At 41.7% G+C, this 16437-nt stretch overlaps 1 protein-coding gene across 1 annotated transcript in view; it reads right to left on the reverse strand.

Moving 5' to 3' along the window:
- The window catches only part of CCDC6 (coiled-coil domain containing 6), a 1452251-nt gene that overhangs the window by 1293954 nt on the left and 141860 nt on the right, over window positions 1-16437 (reverse strand). Inside the window, exon 2 of the mRNA XM_044056399.1 lies at window positions 8753-8902. Coding sequence (XP_043912334.1) covers window positions 8753-8902 — 150 coding nt within the window. The remainder of the gene's footprint in view (window positions 1-8752; window positions 8903-16437) is intronic.

Genomic DNA, 16437 nt, shown 5'->3' on the forward strand with positions numbered 1-16437 from the left:
GGATTTAGGTTAAGTCACTGTGGTTGTGTTGATGTAGTGGCAGAGGTTGTGTCTGTGCCTCTGTTGTTACCTTGCCACTGTCGTCCTCTGTAGGCACCTCCTCTAGATTGGTTTCTGCCTCTGGAGCGTCTGTTCCTGCCCCTTTGCGATCTTGTGGAGTCAGGAAAGGACCAATTTTGGCAGGCCAGTTCCTGCTAAACCTTGGGGTTGTACCTGCAAGAAATCTTTAACCGTTTGGACAGATTTTGCCTTTTCTTCCATTTTCTTCATAACCTGCTGGGCAGGTGTACCAAACAAACTTGTCTTATCCATAGGAGCATCTAGCAACTTAGCTTTAACATGATCTGGTAAAGCTTGCTCTTTTAGCCATGCATGCCTTCTTATCACTGTGCCAGTCATGGCTGATCTAAATGAAGCCTCCAGTGCATCATAGCCACATTTTAAGGAATGGTTACTAACCTGTTGTATGTTATTTACCATTTCTAATACATATTTCTTATCAAGAGATTCATCAGTGGTTAGCTTTTTAGTTAATTGATCAAGCATAAACTCTTGGTATTGTATCATGTGAAACTGACCGTTTAAAGCTCTAGCTGAGAGAGTAGCTGAAGTGTAGACCTTTTTACCCCATCTATCTAATGACCTTGCTTCCCTTTCAGAAGGAATAGGGTTTTTAGCTATGGTCGCGGCTACTGCCTTGGGACCCTGGGATATAGTTTCGGGGTCTGCAAGTGGGGCCTTGTAAAGGTGGTGATGAGTATCTGGCACCCTGTAAAATCTGTCTGGCTTGGCAGGGGCTGGGGGTAAAGAATCTGGAGCGGAGCAGACATCATTGAAAGCATCATTCACCACAGAGAGAACAGGAGGTATAGCTAAGGGCCTGTGCTGTGGAAGGTGCAGAAAGGTCCTAAGTCTTTTTCTGGAGTCTGAAAAATCCTGTTGCTGCCATTGGAACTGCTCTCGCATGGCATGTAAGGTTTCCCCAAAGGAGAATTCTTCTGGTGGGGAAGCAGCTGGAATGGAATCTTCAGCATCAGAATCTTCAAAATTGGAGAAAGGAGCCTCTGGCTGGTCAGTTATGTCTGATTCATCAGCAGAATCATCAGAGGACACTGGCTCAGGGGCTCTGCCCTAGGTCTCTTCTCTGGGGCTGAGAGGCCCTGTCTGGGTGAGATTGAGATCCTCTGATTAATGAAATTAAATCTTCTGCCAAAGTAAGCATTTGAGAACTAGAAGAGGGCCTGGTAGTGGGGGGTTTAACAGGCACTGTTTTAGTAGTCTTGGCTGCTTTAGCCCTGGCGAAGGCCTTAATGGACATGGCTGCTGGAGGCCTAGCTGCACCACGTGCTGGGGTAGAGACATCCAAGGGAATGGTGTCTGATAAATCAGTGGCAACCACCGTAGTGGATAAAATTTCTGAGGCCGATTCAAGAGTGGTAGCAGGGGCCTCAGTTGTAGAGATAGATTCAGCTGTACTTTGAGCAGTTTTCTCGGTTTCGGCCGAAACCAAGACACTCGCGGCTTGCTTAACCGTGGTTTCGGCCGAAACCGCGGACCGCGAGTGTCGGTCTTTATCTTTGCGTTTTTTGGCAGATTGGGAAGTCGGAGGATCCGACGGCATAATGTACGCAAAATCAGAACCGAAAAACTGTTCTGCAAACTCCGTCCGACGCCTAAGCGTTCGTCGGTTGAAAGAAGCACAGGCCGAACAGGCTGCTACGTCGTGGGCTGGGCCTAAACAAGGCAGGCAATGAGAGTGGAAATCTTTATGAGGTATTTGTTTCCCACAGGTTAAACAATTATTAACTTTTTCTGACATCGGCTGAGGCAAGAAAGGTTCCCCAACGGGGTACTTAGCTTTAGAAGTCTTCGAAGTAGTATTCGGTAGAAGTAATCTCTGGATCCGACCGACCAGCACTTGCGAACAGCTTCTGCTTCGGGCGCCACGCGGCAAGAAAGACTGGGGAAAATGGCGTCGGCTGATGCCTTTATACCCGAAGACCAACAGAGATGACGTCGGGTGAAGTGCGACATCAGCCGAAGCCGGACCCGGACTTTGGAATCCGGCCGACTGAAGGGCTGCCTGACGACAGGACAACCCAGTTGTTATGACTGCAGATGCATCCATGAAGGACATCAGCTAGGCTTAAAAATACTTTAGGGACATTAGACTAGTAACCACAAAGGTGGGCCATCTACAGACCCTGGATACTACAGACCCATAAGCTTCACTAGTCTCCTATGCAAAGCCATGGAAAAAATGATCATGGAATGATCAATAGTGACATAGGGAACCTCCAGACACTGGACCCAACGCATCTGGTTTCATCAAGGCCAGGTCATGCCTACTCAACCTGGTGGACTTCTTTTAGAAGGTCACTAAAGCAATGGATAAGGGCAAAATTGTTCAAACTGCATACCTTGACTTGACCAAGGCATTTGACACAATCTTCCACTCAGGCACTGTTGACAAACTTAAGAGGTTAGGTGCAAACCATTATATCACCTTCAGATAGCCAGCTGGCTCACAGATAGGACCCAGGAAGTTAGAATTGGGGATTCCACCGCTACAAAAAGGCCAGTGATCAGTCCTGGGACCACTCTTTTTTGGCATTTATTTCTCTGAAGTCAAGGCCAAAGTCAATGGCCTCTGGCTGACTAAATTTGCAGAAGACTGTAAATTAAGAGCGGTCACTGAAGCACCCACTGACACAAATGTTCTCAGGAAGGGCTGACAAACAACTGGTGCCAGAGCCATGGACTAAATGCCAAAAAATACAAAATAGTATCCTTTGGGAAGTTATCACCCTGGTAACCATTATATTGCCAGCACACCCCTAAGAACTGAGCCAGTAGTCAGCGACTTGGGGACACACAGACAGTAACCTAGCCTTTGACCATCAAGTGTCTACAGTAGTAAGGCAATCACTCTATGTTGCACAGCTTATAAACAAAAGGATGGTATCTAGGTCCAAGGAAGTCACTGTTCCACTGTATTCAGCATTTAGCAGACCTATCATTAAGTACAATGCTCACTTTGGTATGAACCTACTTAGGCATATCCAACTATTAGAATGTCCACACAGGTTCCTCAATAAAAGAATAAAGGGAGTAAGTAACATACTATACAAACCACCTCAAGGCCCTATCACTGTATTCTGTCTCCTACAGGCTGTTGAGGGGAGGATCTATGCCTGGCATACAAGGCACTGTCAGACCCAACTCTGATGGACCTCCTGCATATCTGCAAAACAAACAGCACCAGAGTTACCCATTGTAAAGACTTAAACCTTGCCTGTGATAAAAACAGGACATGCTGGAGAGACAGGTACATATTCCACAGAGTACCCCTTCTCTGCTTCACATGGATGGGGATCCAATTCCAGAGTTCCTCCCCACCCTATTCAAGTGTAACTCTGACAATTGGATGGGAGACAGGAAATTCATCTCTTGTTTGGCACCTACATCTCTAATGGACAAAGGCAGCCTTTGTAAATGGTTCATCTCTCAGGCCCCTGCTTGTAAATGTTTCACCTCCCAAGCCATTGCTTACACTTATCAAGCATACCACAACTTGTCAGAGATTTGGGATGAACGGCTAGGATTAAAAAGGCCCTTGTGGTCATTAGCCTAGTAAACACTTATGAACCTCTAGTGATCTTATATCCTGGATGGGTACACTACATAGTAAACACCTATGAACCTCCAGTGATCTTACAAATAAATATCCTGGATGGGTACACCACCAATTTGGACTTTAAAGTAGAAAACTAAGAGCCTGGGGATCACTTTTCAATGCCAATATTAGAGTCGGCAAATGACAACTTGTTGAATGAGGGAGGCACTGTGCATTACAGATGCAGTGGAAAGAATCTAATTGACCTCCAGTGTCTGACAGCAGCCAATCCTGCTGTTTAAGTGGACAGACTGGATCATAAAATCAAAAAGGTTTACCATTATTTTCTGTGTGACACAAATGTGAGGATTAAGCTGTCACTCACATGAAATTTAAATTAACTCTAGTGGAGCTACTTGTCGCAATACCCTTTTTAACTGAATAGCTTTTCCAATCAAATCTGGCATCGCCTGGTCCTAGAACTGGAAGGCTTTCCTACACAGTGGTTATGCTAATTTGTTTCACCTACTTACTTAACAAGTTACTGAATTGTTTTCAGTACCCAGCAGTGAATCTGCAAGATGTGTCTAAACACCAGATCATCAAGAAAGAGCACATCCACAGCCAGATTCTGTGTTAGCTTTACTGTGAAAATACATATTTCTGCCAGAAGATTCTCTAAATTTTCAAGCACTGATGGTTTTTCACCAGTAGAACTTTGGGAGCAGTGTTTTTTCAAAAACCATCCTCAAGACCACATTAGTTTAAGTGGAAGTGTACATTCTGCACAACCTAGACACCTTATGCTGATAAGCAGCACATAACACTGTTTCATACTATACAAGAAAAGTCAAAGCAAAACTGAATAAAATACTCAGCCAGTCTAATGAGGACTAAGCTGAAAGACTGATATAAAGACTGTTTCGGTGAAATACGGCTATCATCTTACATCATTACTGAGCACATTAAAATGACTTTCTATTCCACAACACCGCTAGCACATACCCACTGAGAGGCAGAAAAAAATCTGCAAGAGCAGAGACTTGCTGCTTAAAGATGGTGGTGGTAGTAAGCCGGCTTTAGGCACCAGTGAACCCTGCTGTCGCTGGGGCCCCCCTGTTCCTGGGGGGCCCCCAACCACAGCAAGTTATTTATCTTGATATCTTAGAACATGTCTGTCAAACTAACAAAAGCTAGTACAACAATCATGTATACTTAATAAACCAGGTGGGTAAAAACTCTAAATTATTTATATCTCCTTTAAAATTCAAAGATATCTCTGGTTATTGTAACAGCGTTTTATAAAGTAACAGGCTTCACAATCCCATTAAATATTTTACCACTGACATAGTGCCTCTGGCTTAGTTAAACCCTGCCTGGTGGACAGTTCTCTCCACTAAAACCAACAACATAGCCAGCTTTAGACACCTGCAGTACCTGTGGCTGCAAGGGGGGCCCTTAATAATCCTTGACTGTGTGGGGGCCCCACAAAAGCAGCTGACGGATAGGAAAAATGAGGAAAAAAATGCCTTAATTTCCTGATTATGCTCTTTAACCTAAACAGGGTTCTGGTATGACCCTGTTAGGATAAAGCTGATAATGAACATAAGCAAGGTAAACAGTAGAATGATTAGCAGGTCTGAGTGACTAATTTGAGTGTAAACTTTGTATTTTAAGAAGAACTGATGCTTCCAATCTTTACGGATGTTTTTTTTTTTTTTCAAGGAGTTTTATAAATATTGGTAGAACACTAGATACTACAACTATTTTGCAGAAGAATTCAACATAATACAAAACATAACAGCAGAACAAAGGCTCAAAATCAGGTACATGTTTTAAATACTACTCTAATTCACTTAAGGTTAATAGAATAACACCTTTTGCATCAACATGCATTTTTTGGACCATAAGAAGTTTAAACCTCTTATACCTGGAATTATTGAATGTCTGTATCGCTGAATGATTTTTTAGCAAATCAAATGTTTTACAAAATACAGATCAAAATGATGAACAAAATCAGGGAAGGTCTGTGAAATCAGAGACAATGACAGGTATGCATTACTCCTCACCAATCTAAATAAAAGCGACTTACCCCTGCTGCTGTTTGACGATTGCTAAACAGCATTCACTGATCTGGTGTGACAGTACCAGTGTTGTACAATGTATTGCTATTTGCTGAAATAAGTACAAAACTAGTATTGCTATGGCTTGTACGTCTGTTTGTAAAAAAGTATTACTGATTTTTATCTCTGCATACACCCAACAATACCAGGACTCTTACATTATTCTTCTGGGTATCAGTGAAAAATTTAGCAAACAAGTAATTATATATCAAAAGTAATGCATAAAATAAATCACAGAACATTCGGATATTTCAATCTTCAAGGAGTCTGGTGGCCTCCCCCTCCCTAGACTATATAAATGTATACAGGGGGCTCCCTTAATCATTCTCGACTGTGTGAGGACCCCACAAAAGCTGTTGCTAGTTGGGGAAATATGAGAAAAAATGTATTAATTTTCTGATTATGCTCTTTAACCTGAACAGAGCTGACCTTGTTAGGATAAAGCTGATAACGGCTTGTGCTCTCAACTGCACCCACTCTAAAACGCGCCCTGGTCAGATGTGTGTACACAGAAAGCTGCTGCAGGTTATGGGAGAGAGTTGTGGTTATTTTACTTTTCATTACAGTCAAACCACAGAGGTCTGCACATGAGGTCATTCCAGTTGTTGTTTGGGCTGAGGACAGTGTGGTCATGGTTTCTTTTACTTTTCTCACAGACTTCAGAGGTGTACAAAGAAGGTTAGTATAACTTGTGTAGGGGCAGTGTACTGTCTAGGAGCAACAAAGTAGAATACATTACTGGAATCATTATTTTTTTAATTTCACATCAGGCGCATATACAGGTAGCTGCCTTTGACGGGTAGGCTTGAAGAGTGAGAAAGCACGCTATATATATATGTATGTCAACACTCACTTGAAACACATAACTGTGGCAGTTTGAACGTTTGCTTTCATCCCAGACTAACACCAGAGGGATGCACAGGCAGTGACTGTTTTTTGGGGGGTTAGGGAGGCAGGCCGTATTCCCAGATTGGACCTATGTATCCAAACAACAAATGACTGGTTAGTTTGTTGTGAGCTGCTATTTTGTCATCTTTGAATATTAAGCCTTGGGCACAACTTATGTCTTCCTTGAAATAAAAAAGACAAATTCTTTTCTTACTCATGGTTTTTGTTTAAGACACCACTGGATTAAAAGGTTGGGAAAATGCTCTAAAATGCATTCCAGAACACCTATAACCCTATGGCTTCTTGAGCCCTGGCTTATCTGGGTTATTTCATAAATGGTTATTACTGTGCTGTCTTGGTCAGGAAAGGTGTGATGAACGGATGCAAAGAAAATTAAGCTGAAAGGCAACAATGAATTTTTTCCCTTAATCATGACTTCGGTTCAAGCCATCATTGGATAAAAAGATTATGTAAAAAGAAAAAAAAATACACTTTAGAGCACATAGCATTTCACCTAAGTCCACACCTATACATAGAATTGCTATAGAGGAATGGTGAGGATGCAAGGAGTAGAGGTGGAGAAGATGGATGAGTTTAAATACTTGGGATCAATAGTTCAGAGGAATGGTGAGTGTGGAAGAGAGGTGAAGCAGAAAGTACAGGCAGGATGGAGTGGGTGAAGAGTGTCGGGAGTGATTTGTGACTGACGAGAGTGAAAGGGAATGTCTACAAGAGGGTAGTGAGACCAGCTATGTTATATGGGTTGGAGACAGTGGCATTGACAAAAAGGCAGGAGTTAGAGCTGGACGTGGCAGAGTTAAAGATGTTAAGATTTGCACTGGGTGTGACAAGGGTGGACAGGATTAGGAATAAGTATATTAGAGGGTCAATCCAGGTTGGAAGGTTTGGAGACAAAGCCAGAGAGGCAAGATTACGTTGGTTTGGACATGTGCTGAGGAGGGATGCTGAGTATATTGGGAAAAAGATGCGAAGGATGAAGCTACCAGGTAACAGGAAAAGAGGAAGGCCTACGATAAGGTTTATGGATGTGGTGAGAGAGGACATGCAGGTGGTTGGTGTGACAGAGTAAGAAGCACAGAACAGGAAGAAATGGAAACAGATGATCCGCTGTGGCGATCCCTAACGGAACAGCCAAAAGAAGATGATGATTATTGTTGTAACTAAAATACCAGTAACAGTGAATGTCTCTATGTGAGATGGGCGAAAACAGTGTGGTACACAGACCTGTTGTACTGTAAGAGCATTATAGCTACAGGTCATTCTGTACATAGTACTCCTAAAAGTTTGCAGCATGAACTAAAAGGCTGCTTCGGAGGGGTGGCAGTGATAGGGTGATACTTTCACAGAAGTGCCTAGGGGGCCCCCTGATCTCGCACCCAAATCTTCTAAAACTGTCTGTTTTTTTAGCTCATATCCCCAACTCTTTAAAATGCATTAACTGCCAAGTTTCTTCTGATACACTGCTCATTAATCAAATCATCCATGTTTTCCACTACACCTTTACTAAACCTTCTAACTAAACTATTGAAGTCTGAACATTAGCCCCAAGAAATGCAGTACCTTCAGCTTAAAATGATTGGACTTCACACACTTTGCAGGGTTACAATGAACTACATTAGTATGCTGTCATTGCCCAGTCACTCTTCTGGGCAGACCTTACATTGTATACTCATTAAGAAACTACCCATTATTTTCTCCCCACTATGTCCAATTCCTGTACTTTCTATGAAAGTTTTAATAAGCATGGGCCAACAGTATACTCAGACAAAATCTGCTGCCTACACTATGAAACATAATGCCATTTTAGACAACTCTGGTGCAATACAATTCTCACACAGCCGACTGGTTACTATGGCAAAAAATTATGATGCACTGCACAAAAAAAGCATAACTACATAGTAAAAACTTTTCTAGCAGCACATTAACTAGAATTGCCATTTCCATTAAGCCAACAAACCAGCAGCATTAACTTCAGCTTCTATTGGAATATATTACTTACGGATCTGATGCATGTCTCATCAGTTCCTGGCCTTCTAAAAGAAAACATTTAGCTGTAGTGTATATTGCAGTTTAAAAGAATAATATAAAAATACATATGCTTTACCTGCATAAGTTTACGGGAGAGTTCATTAGTTAGAAATTCTTCTTCCTTCTCATAATTTACAGCAAGAGTTTCTTTCTCTTTCTGCAGTGCTTGTATCTTCTTAAACAGTGTGTTGCTTATAAATTCTTCTTCTTGTTCTGCCCTCGCTTGCTGCAAATAAAGAATTCTACATTTCAGAACAAAATCTTAGTCAAGTAAAAAGTCTCTTTTTAAGTACAGGATTTACCTGCATGTACACTTACACCACAACTTATGACAGACAACCTTCAACATGATCCCTAAACTACCTACAGCGAAGAACACAAGCTAGGATGATGAACCTAATCAAATGAAATAATGGTCCCGAAATACTGTTCTGAATGCTGTGTGTGCAAAGAAAAAATTCAAAAATATCAATAGAACAAAACATTAAGAGCTATCCAGTAAGCACCAAACTGCACAAAAATGCATATCTACATACTACAAATCATAATACTTTTTCCAGCAGTGAACTAACTACAATCTCCATTTCCAAAAAGTCAGCTTGAGCTCAAAAGAATCCTAGTTCCTGACAAAAAAAAAAAAAAAAAAAAAAAAAAGTGTACCAAGACATTTGCAAATCTCCCTTTACAAAGGTCTCACAAGAAGCATCGTTAATTTCCCTTGAAGAAAATTAATGTTCATGAATGCACAATGTCATTTTTGTCTTTAATAATGCTATCGGGTTAGCAAACTAGAATCCACGAGTAAAACACCCAATAAACGGGTTGCACTGATTACACTCTGAAAAACAGAAAAAACTAACCATATTACAGTAAAGCTCACAAGTTAAGAACTATAAGAAGCATGCTATACCAAGGTTCTTGTCTTACCAAAGTTTTTACTTTTATGTTAAAACTCTAAAGCAAACCTCACACAAATGACTGTCAAATGTAAAATGACATGAACATCAACTAAAGGCTTTAAAACTGTTACATAAATCACACTGCCACACAACCATTTTTTTTATTTAAAAGAAAGTTTATCTGAGGATAACAAAGAAAGAATAGTTGGGTAAAACCTTACTATAACCATAGATGTCCTTCTATTCTATGTTGTAGTATTCTTTACATATGGGTAGTCCTCTCCCCAAGCGATCAGACATCTGGCGATCACACAACAGTTTTTAGCTACTGCAAGGAACGTGGGACGTCACACATATGTGCTGACATCAGCCATACAAGGACATCTGCACATACAATCCTCAGAAGTGTAATGCCCAGGAAGGAACACCAGACCCAAGAAGCAATAAAATGCCATCCAAGGAAAGAAACAAGATATGGGGGGGGGGGGGGACACAGAATACTGCAACATAGAAGAGAAGGACATTTATGGTTATGGTAAGATTTTTACACAACTATTCTATGTCCTTCTATTCAATGCTGCAGTATTCTTTACATGTGGGAGAATACTTGGTGGGGGAAGGAGCAGAGGAACTTTGAACAGAAGAGCTTACCACAAAGCCATGGAGAATGACTCTAGATAACCCTGCTCCAGATCTAGAAATGGTGTCAAACTTGTAATGTTTGGTGAAAGTATGCACAGAAGACCATGTAGCAGCCTCTAAAATACAGTTAGTATCCAGATCTTTAAAGAATGCACCTGAGGAAGCTACAGACCTAGGGAGTGAGCCTTAACAGAAGCAGAAAGAGTCTCACCATGGAAATCATAACAAAACAGAATTGTCTTAGAAATCCAAGAAAGAATAGTCTGTTTAGAGACAAGCAAACCCAGTGCCCTGGGACGGAAAGAAAAACAGCTGATCAGACTTTCTGATATCCTTAGTATTATCCAAATAAAATCTGAGTTGTCTCTGTACATCCAAGGTGTGCAAGATCCTTTCACTGTAGGACTGAGGAGAAGGGAAGAAAGTGGGCAACTAAATAGACTGATTAAGAGACAACACATTCACCACCTTGAGCATAAAAGGATTGGTATGCAAAGAGACCCTATCCTTGTGGAAAATCAGGAAAGCTGGAGAAGCCATTACAGCTTCAATCTCAGAAACTCTCCTAGCAGAGGTTAAAGCCAACAGAAGAACTGTTTTCCAAGGACAACACTTTAAAGAAGCTGAGGCTGTAGGTTCAAAAGGGGCCACAGTAAGCTTCTCTAAAACACAATTCATATCCCAAAGAGGTCGGACTGGTTTCTTGGGAAGTTTAATATGAAGGACACCTTTAAAAAAGTTTTACTGCCAATCTGGAAACCAACGGTGTAAATAATGGCAGACATGCAGAAACAGCCGACAAGTGAACTTTCACTGACAAATAAGCCAAACACTATTAAGTAACTCACACAAGTAAGAAAGAACCACTGAAACATACACTGAAAGTGGATCCAAATTTTGTGAAAGACACCAGATTGAAAACCTCTTCCATTATGGATAAGTTAGATTTTCCTAGTATTGGGCCTCCTGCAGAACTCTAACCATGTCCTGTGAAAAAATGTACCTGAAAGGAATTAAAAGTTGATCACCCACAGGGTCAGTTGTATGGCTGACAAATGTGGATGAAGCACAGATCTTTTGTGTTGTGTGAGCAGGTGCACTCTGAGGTAACTTGTAATGACTACCCTTGGCTAAATGAAGAAAAAGAGGGAACCAATGCTGTCTTGGTTAAAAGGGAGTCATCAGCAAGACTTTTGGTGTGTCCTGCTGAAACTTCAGCAGGACTTTCTGAATGAGAGGAAAGGGGGAGAATGCGTAAGTTACATCCCCTTCCATGAAAAAGATAGGGCATCCACCTTCCAAGCCACAGGATGTGGAAGTCTGGCACAAAATAGAGGAATATGTCTGTTCAGAGGGGAGGCAAACAATGTACCCCACCAGTGGACCAAGTCCAGAAACATATCCTTGTGAATCATCCATTCATTGGACTGGGTCACGAACCTGCTTAATGAGTCTGCCACGATGTTTTGAGTGGATGGGATATACATCGGCTGAAGAGTCACCTTGTACTGAGCTACCAAATCCCATGCCAGGAGAGCTAACCAGGAAAGAAGGTAAGACTTCATCCTCCCTCTGCTTGTTGACATACCAGAGAACTGTGGTGGTGTCCATAAACACTTTCAAAAGACCTGGTTGAGAGGATGAAAGGCCTGCAGAGCTAGAATAGGAGCCCTCATTTCCTTGATGCGGATATGCTCTTTCCTTTGAGAAAGGGACCAAAGGTCCTGTACCTTTTTTGAAGCATAGGCATCCATGAACAACTGCTGAGTAGGCTGGGGCAGATCAAGAGGAAGTCCTGGATTCAAAGCAAATTTTTGAATTTACCAAAGAAGCGCATTTTTTAGGCATGGGAGAAGAGAGATCACAAACTCCAGAGGGTGAGCATGCTGCATCCAAACTGATTTTAGGTATCACTGAAATTTCCTCATGTGGAGCTTTGCAAGGGGCAGCGTGGGTATTGTGGATGCCATGAAACCTAGGGGTCTTAGAAACTCCCTGGCTGTAATAGAGGAGAGAAGCAGAAGGTTTACGAAGAAGGAAATGAGGGGACTGAATCTTGTCTGCTGGAAGAAAAGCCTTCATAAGGTCTGTTCTGAACTTGCAGCCTAGAAAGATGTGATCTTGAGAAGAGGACAGGGAAGATTTTTTTGAAATTTATGGTGAAACCTAGACTCTGTAGAAAAAGGATGGCAAACTGCAGACTCTGAGTCAGCTGTTCTGACAGAGGAGCCAGATAAAGATCATCCAGGTATGGATATACCTGAATATCCTTGATCCTTAGAAAAGCAATCACAGGGGCAAAGCACTTTGTGAAAACCCTTGGGGCAGTTGAAAGTCCAAAATGCAAGACAGAGAACTGAAAGTGCAAAGAAGCCACAGAGAAACATAAACATTTCCTGTAGAGGATGGATGGGGATGTGAAGATAAGCACCTCTGATGTCTAGAGAGGTTATACAAGAGCGAGGGGGAAACAGTCTGTAAAGACAGCATGTGGAAGGATGGTATTATTAGAAATGTGTTTATGTGGGAAAGATCCGGAACTGGTCTCAAAGGACCATCTTTTTTGGGGGCAAGAAACATCCTTGAATAAAAACCTCTGCCTCTCTGATCCACTGGTACCTGCTGATTTGTGCCTTGTGAAACTAAATTTTTTAGAACCCCTGGAAACAAATTCAATTTGTTTGTGGGGGGCTGTGCAATCCCTATGAAAGGGGGGAGATTTTTCCAAGTCATGAAATAACCCTGTTGGATAATGGAAAGAACCCAACAATCCTCAATTATCCTTGCCCAAGCTGGAAGGGAGAGAGATAGAGGGGCAAGACTTGGAAGAGGCTGGTAGTCACAGAGTACTTGGCCTGGCATGAAAGGATTGATGGGAGGAAGGTACAGAGCCAAGTAGTCAGACTGTGGAGGTCTCCTAGCAGTCTTTTTAGGTCTAGAAGAAGAAGATGAGGAAGGAAGATGGGTGCACAGTTCTTCTAACAAATGATGTTTTTTGTAGGAAAATTCCCCTCTCTTGCAAGGTCTTTAAGTCTGCAGCTGCAGAACCGAAAAAGAGCAGATTTATCAAGAGGTGATTCCAACAATTTTGCTTTAATGTCATCTGGTAATGGTTGAAGCCTCAACCAAGAGTGCCTTCTAAGTACAGAACCAGATGCAGCTGCTCTGGAGGATGCCTCAATAGTATCGTAACTGCACTTAACAGAATGCCTAGCCCCTTGAGAAGAAGCTGATAAAAGAGACATTACCTGGTTCATAATGTCAGAATCTGGAAGTTGAGCAAGAGCCCGAGAGGCCTTAGAAAGTAGGGCCCATGAATACCTGAACATGCGAGTTTGGTAATTCATTGCTCTGATGGCTAACATGGAAGAAATAAAGACTTTCTTACCAAGTCTTTCCAGAATTTTACTGTCCTTATCAGAGTGAAGCAATTTAGAGAAAGGAGACAACCTGGAAGACCTGTCTGAAGCAATGGGAACAACTACTGGATCAGCTGAAGGACACTTATACAAGACCTTACAGTCATCAGGCACCTTGTAGAACCTGTGGGTCTATATTACATGAACGAGCGATCAAAATGTTGAGTACAAGATACTCAACATACTTTGATCGAATGTTCATGTAATCGGAGACTCCAAATGTTGAAATCTGGAGTTCCGAAATGTGTTGGTCGGCCTTCCTAGTGAGTGTAGCGTGTGACGTAAACAATCTACACTGTTTGGAATGGCTTCGTAAGATGATGCTTTATTTAATATACCAACTCCGAGATCGCTGTACATTGGGGAAAGGGCAATTTCCCGGTAATCGCTTGTGTCAGAAGTTGCTTTGCAATTACCGGGAAATTTTCCCTTTCCCCAATGTACAGCGATCTCGGAGATGGTATATTTAGTTAGGGGGTGTGGGGGCAAAGCCCCCCACTTTGTTTTAAAAGTATGTGTGTTTGTGTAGGTGTTTGAGTGTTGTGAGTGTGTAGGGGTTTGTATGAATTGGTTGTATGTGTGTGTTTGCTGTATGTTAGGTGTGCGACAAAATCTTTCAATTTTGTATTTTTCAGTGTTTTTAGGTTTCAATGACATGATTGAGTGATCAAAGTGTGCCGAGTATGTTGTACTCGACATTTTGATTGCTCGTTCATGTAATATAGACCAAGAACCTCTCTGGCCTCTTTGGAGCAGGAGCCTGAGAATCAAGGGCTTTAGAAGAGGAAGTAAAAGCGCCCAAGAAAGCTGCCAAAACTGGAGGCATAGCAGAAGGGGAAGGAACTTCCATTTGTAGAAGGTCGTAATACCTTTTTTGCTCTTTACAAATCTGTGAGCAGTCCCATTTGAAAAATTCCCTCATTTTATTAATTGTCTCTCCAAATGAAATTTCTTCTACTGGGGAACCCCCCCCATTGGACTCTCCTCTGAAGAGGCATATTCTAAAGGGGAAGTAATCTGTGTAGAATATGCTAAGGAATCCTCATCAGAGGAAGAATCATCATCATCATCAGACAATACATGTTCCCTAACTGAAAAGGGGAGGATGTGAAAGAAGGAACCGAAGCAGCAGAGGAAGGCATCAAAGCCTTAAATCAGCCCCTGACAGAAAGTATCCCCAGTCAGATTGAGGAGAGGAAGGGGCTTGAGTGTGTCTGCTTTTTCTTAACATGCATTTCTGCATGATGAGATATGGAAGAACCCGATGTAGGCTTAATGTCTGCAACCAACTCTGGAATCTGTTCCCCAACCAGAGTGGAAGGTACGTCCTTAGGACCCTCTAGCACAATGAGCCGTGGTTCTGCTTGTCCATCCGAAATGGACATCTGTACTGTCTCTGAGGACGTGCCTACATTGGATTCCTTAATGGCTTCCAATAAGGTATCAGCGGAGGAACCGGACCTCTGAATGTAACAGCGGATCTTCACTAACCTCACGGGGAACGTTGGTGGAAAGAGGCGCAGCCAAAAAGGATTCAGACCAAGGCTTGCTAACCTTCCTCTTCAAAATCGATCAGTCGAAGGGCCCCGTAACCTTCCATAACGTTCTTAGCCAGACGTTTAAGTCGCTGATTCTCTAAATAAAGATTCAGAGCCAAAAGTCAGCTATGTATGGTTTTAGGGACAAAGACCTGACAAATGGAACAAGAACGGTGGTCGTGATTGGGGCATAAGCAAAAAAGACAAAGATCGTGGCTGTCTTTATATGGAATCTGCCTTCCACACTTACACTTGCCCTTCCTGGATGACATGAACTAAATACAAAACACAGTAGCAAAGAAATAAATCCCTAACAGGGCACTTATCTGAAAGCTGACAGCAAGCAACAGAATCAGGCAGTAGACCAACGTACGACTCAAGCTTTCCAAATGGTGGTAGAGAAGTTCTGAGGATTGTACGTGCGGACATCCTTTCATGGCTGACATTGTCAGCACATACATAGCTAAAAGCTGTTGTATGCTGGTCAGGTCACTTGAGTGGAGGACTTCCCATTTGTAAAGAATATTGCAACATTGAATAAAAGGACATTAATTTTAACAGAATTACACAAACGGTGTAACACACCTGACACAAAAATGCCAGTTAAGTACAGTGCATTACAAATGCTATTACTGGGTCTCCTATCACAATCATTTTATTAATGAGGCAAATTTCCTGAAATCATGTGTCAAACAGTCAAGTTATCATCAGAGAGCTGATCACATTCCCCTTATACCTCAGCTTTGTCTGAATGCACCATTACAGTATTAGTTGAAAGTCCAGAATAATTCTAGGTATACTGAGTGCACAAGTAAAAACATTCCTGGGTAAAGCTCAAAGCTGTACTCTTTACACAATGGAATGACAAAACAGAAACTATATTTCTTCATTCTGTAACCATTTATAGGCAGGAATCCATTCTACTGTGAAGAATTTATATGACTTACACAAATGTCTTCACAAATGATAACAGGCTGAGACCACTCTTCCCAAAATGGCTTCTTGTGACATTTCACTAAACCAGCACAAGTAATGCAGCACTTGAATGTTGCCCACTACCCATTTTTTCACTATTTTTCATTAGATTTTCCAAAGCTTAAAGTATCAAAAAATAAAACAAAAAAAATAAATAAATCAAACTTTCAATATTTGTCAATTTCAATGCTATTACTTGGACTTAATAAGTCACCTTATAGGCTTACGCCCAACTCAACTTATCTAACAGCCACAAGGCCTTACTACATTGGTAACAACCACTCCCTT

Source organism: Protopterus annectens, chromosome 14.part0 (assembly GCF_019279795.1).
Source record: "Protopterus annectens isolate FY-2018-M chromosome 14.part0, PAN1.0, whole genome shotgun sequence".
Taxonomy (NCBI): domain Eukaryota; kingdom Metazoa; phylum Chordata; order Ceratodontiformes; family Protopteridae; genus Protopterus; species Protopterus annectens.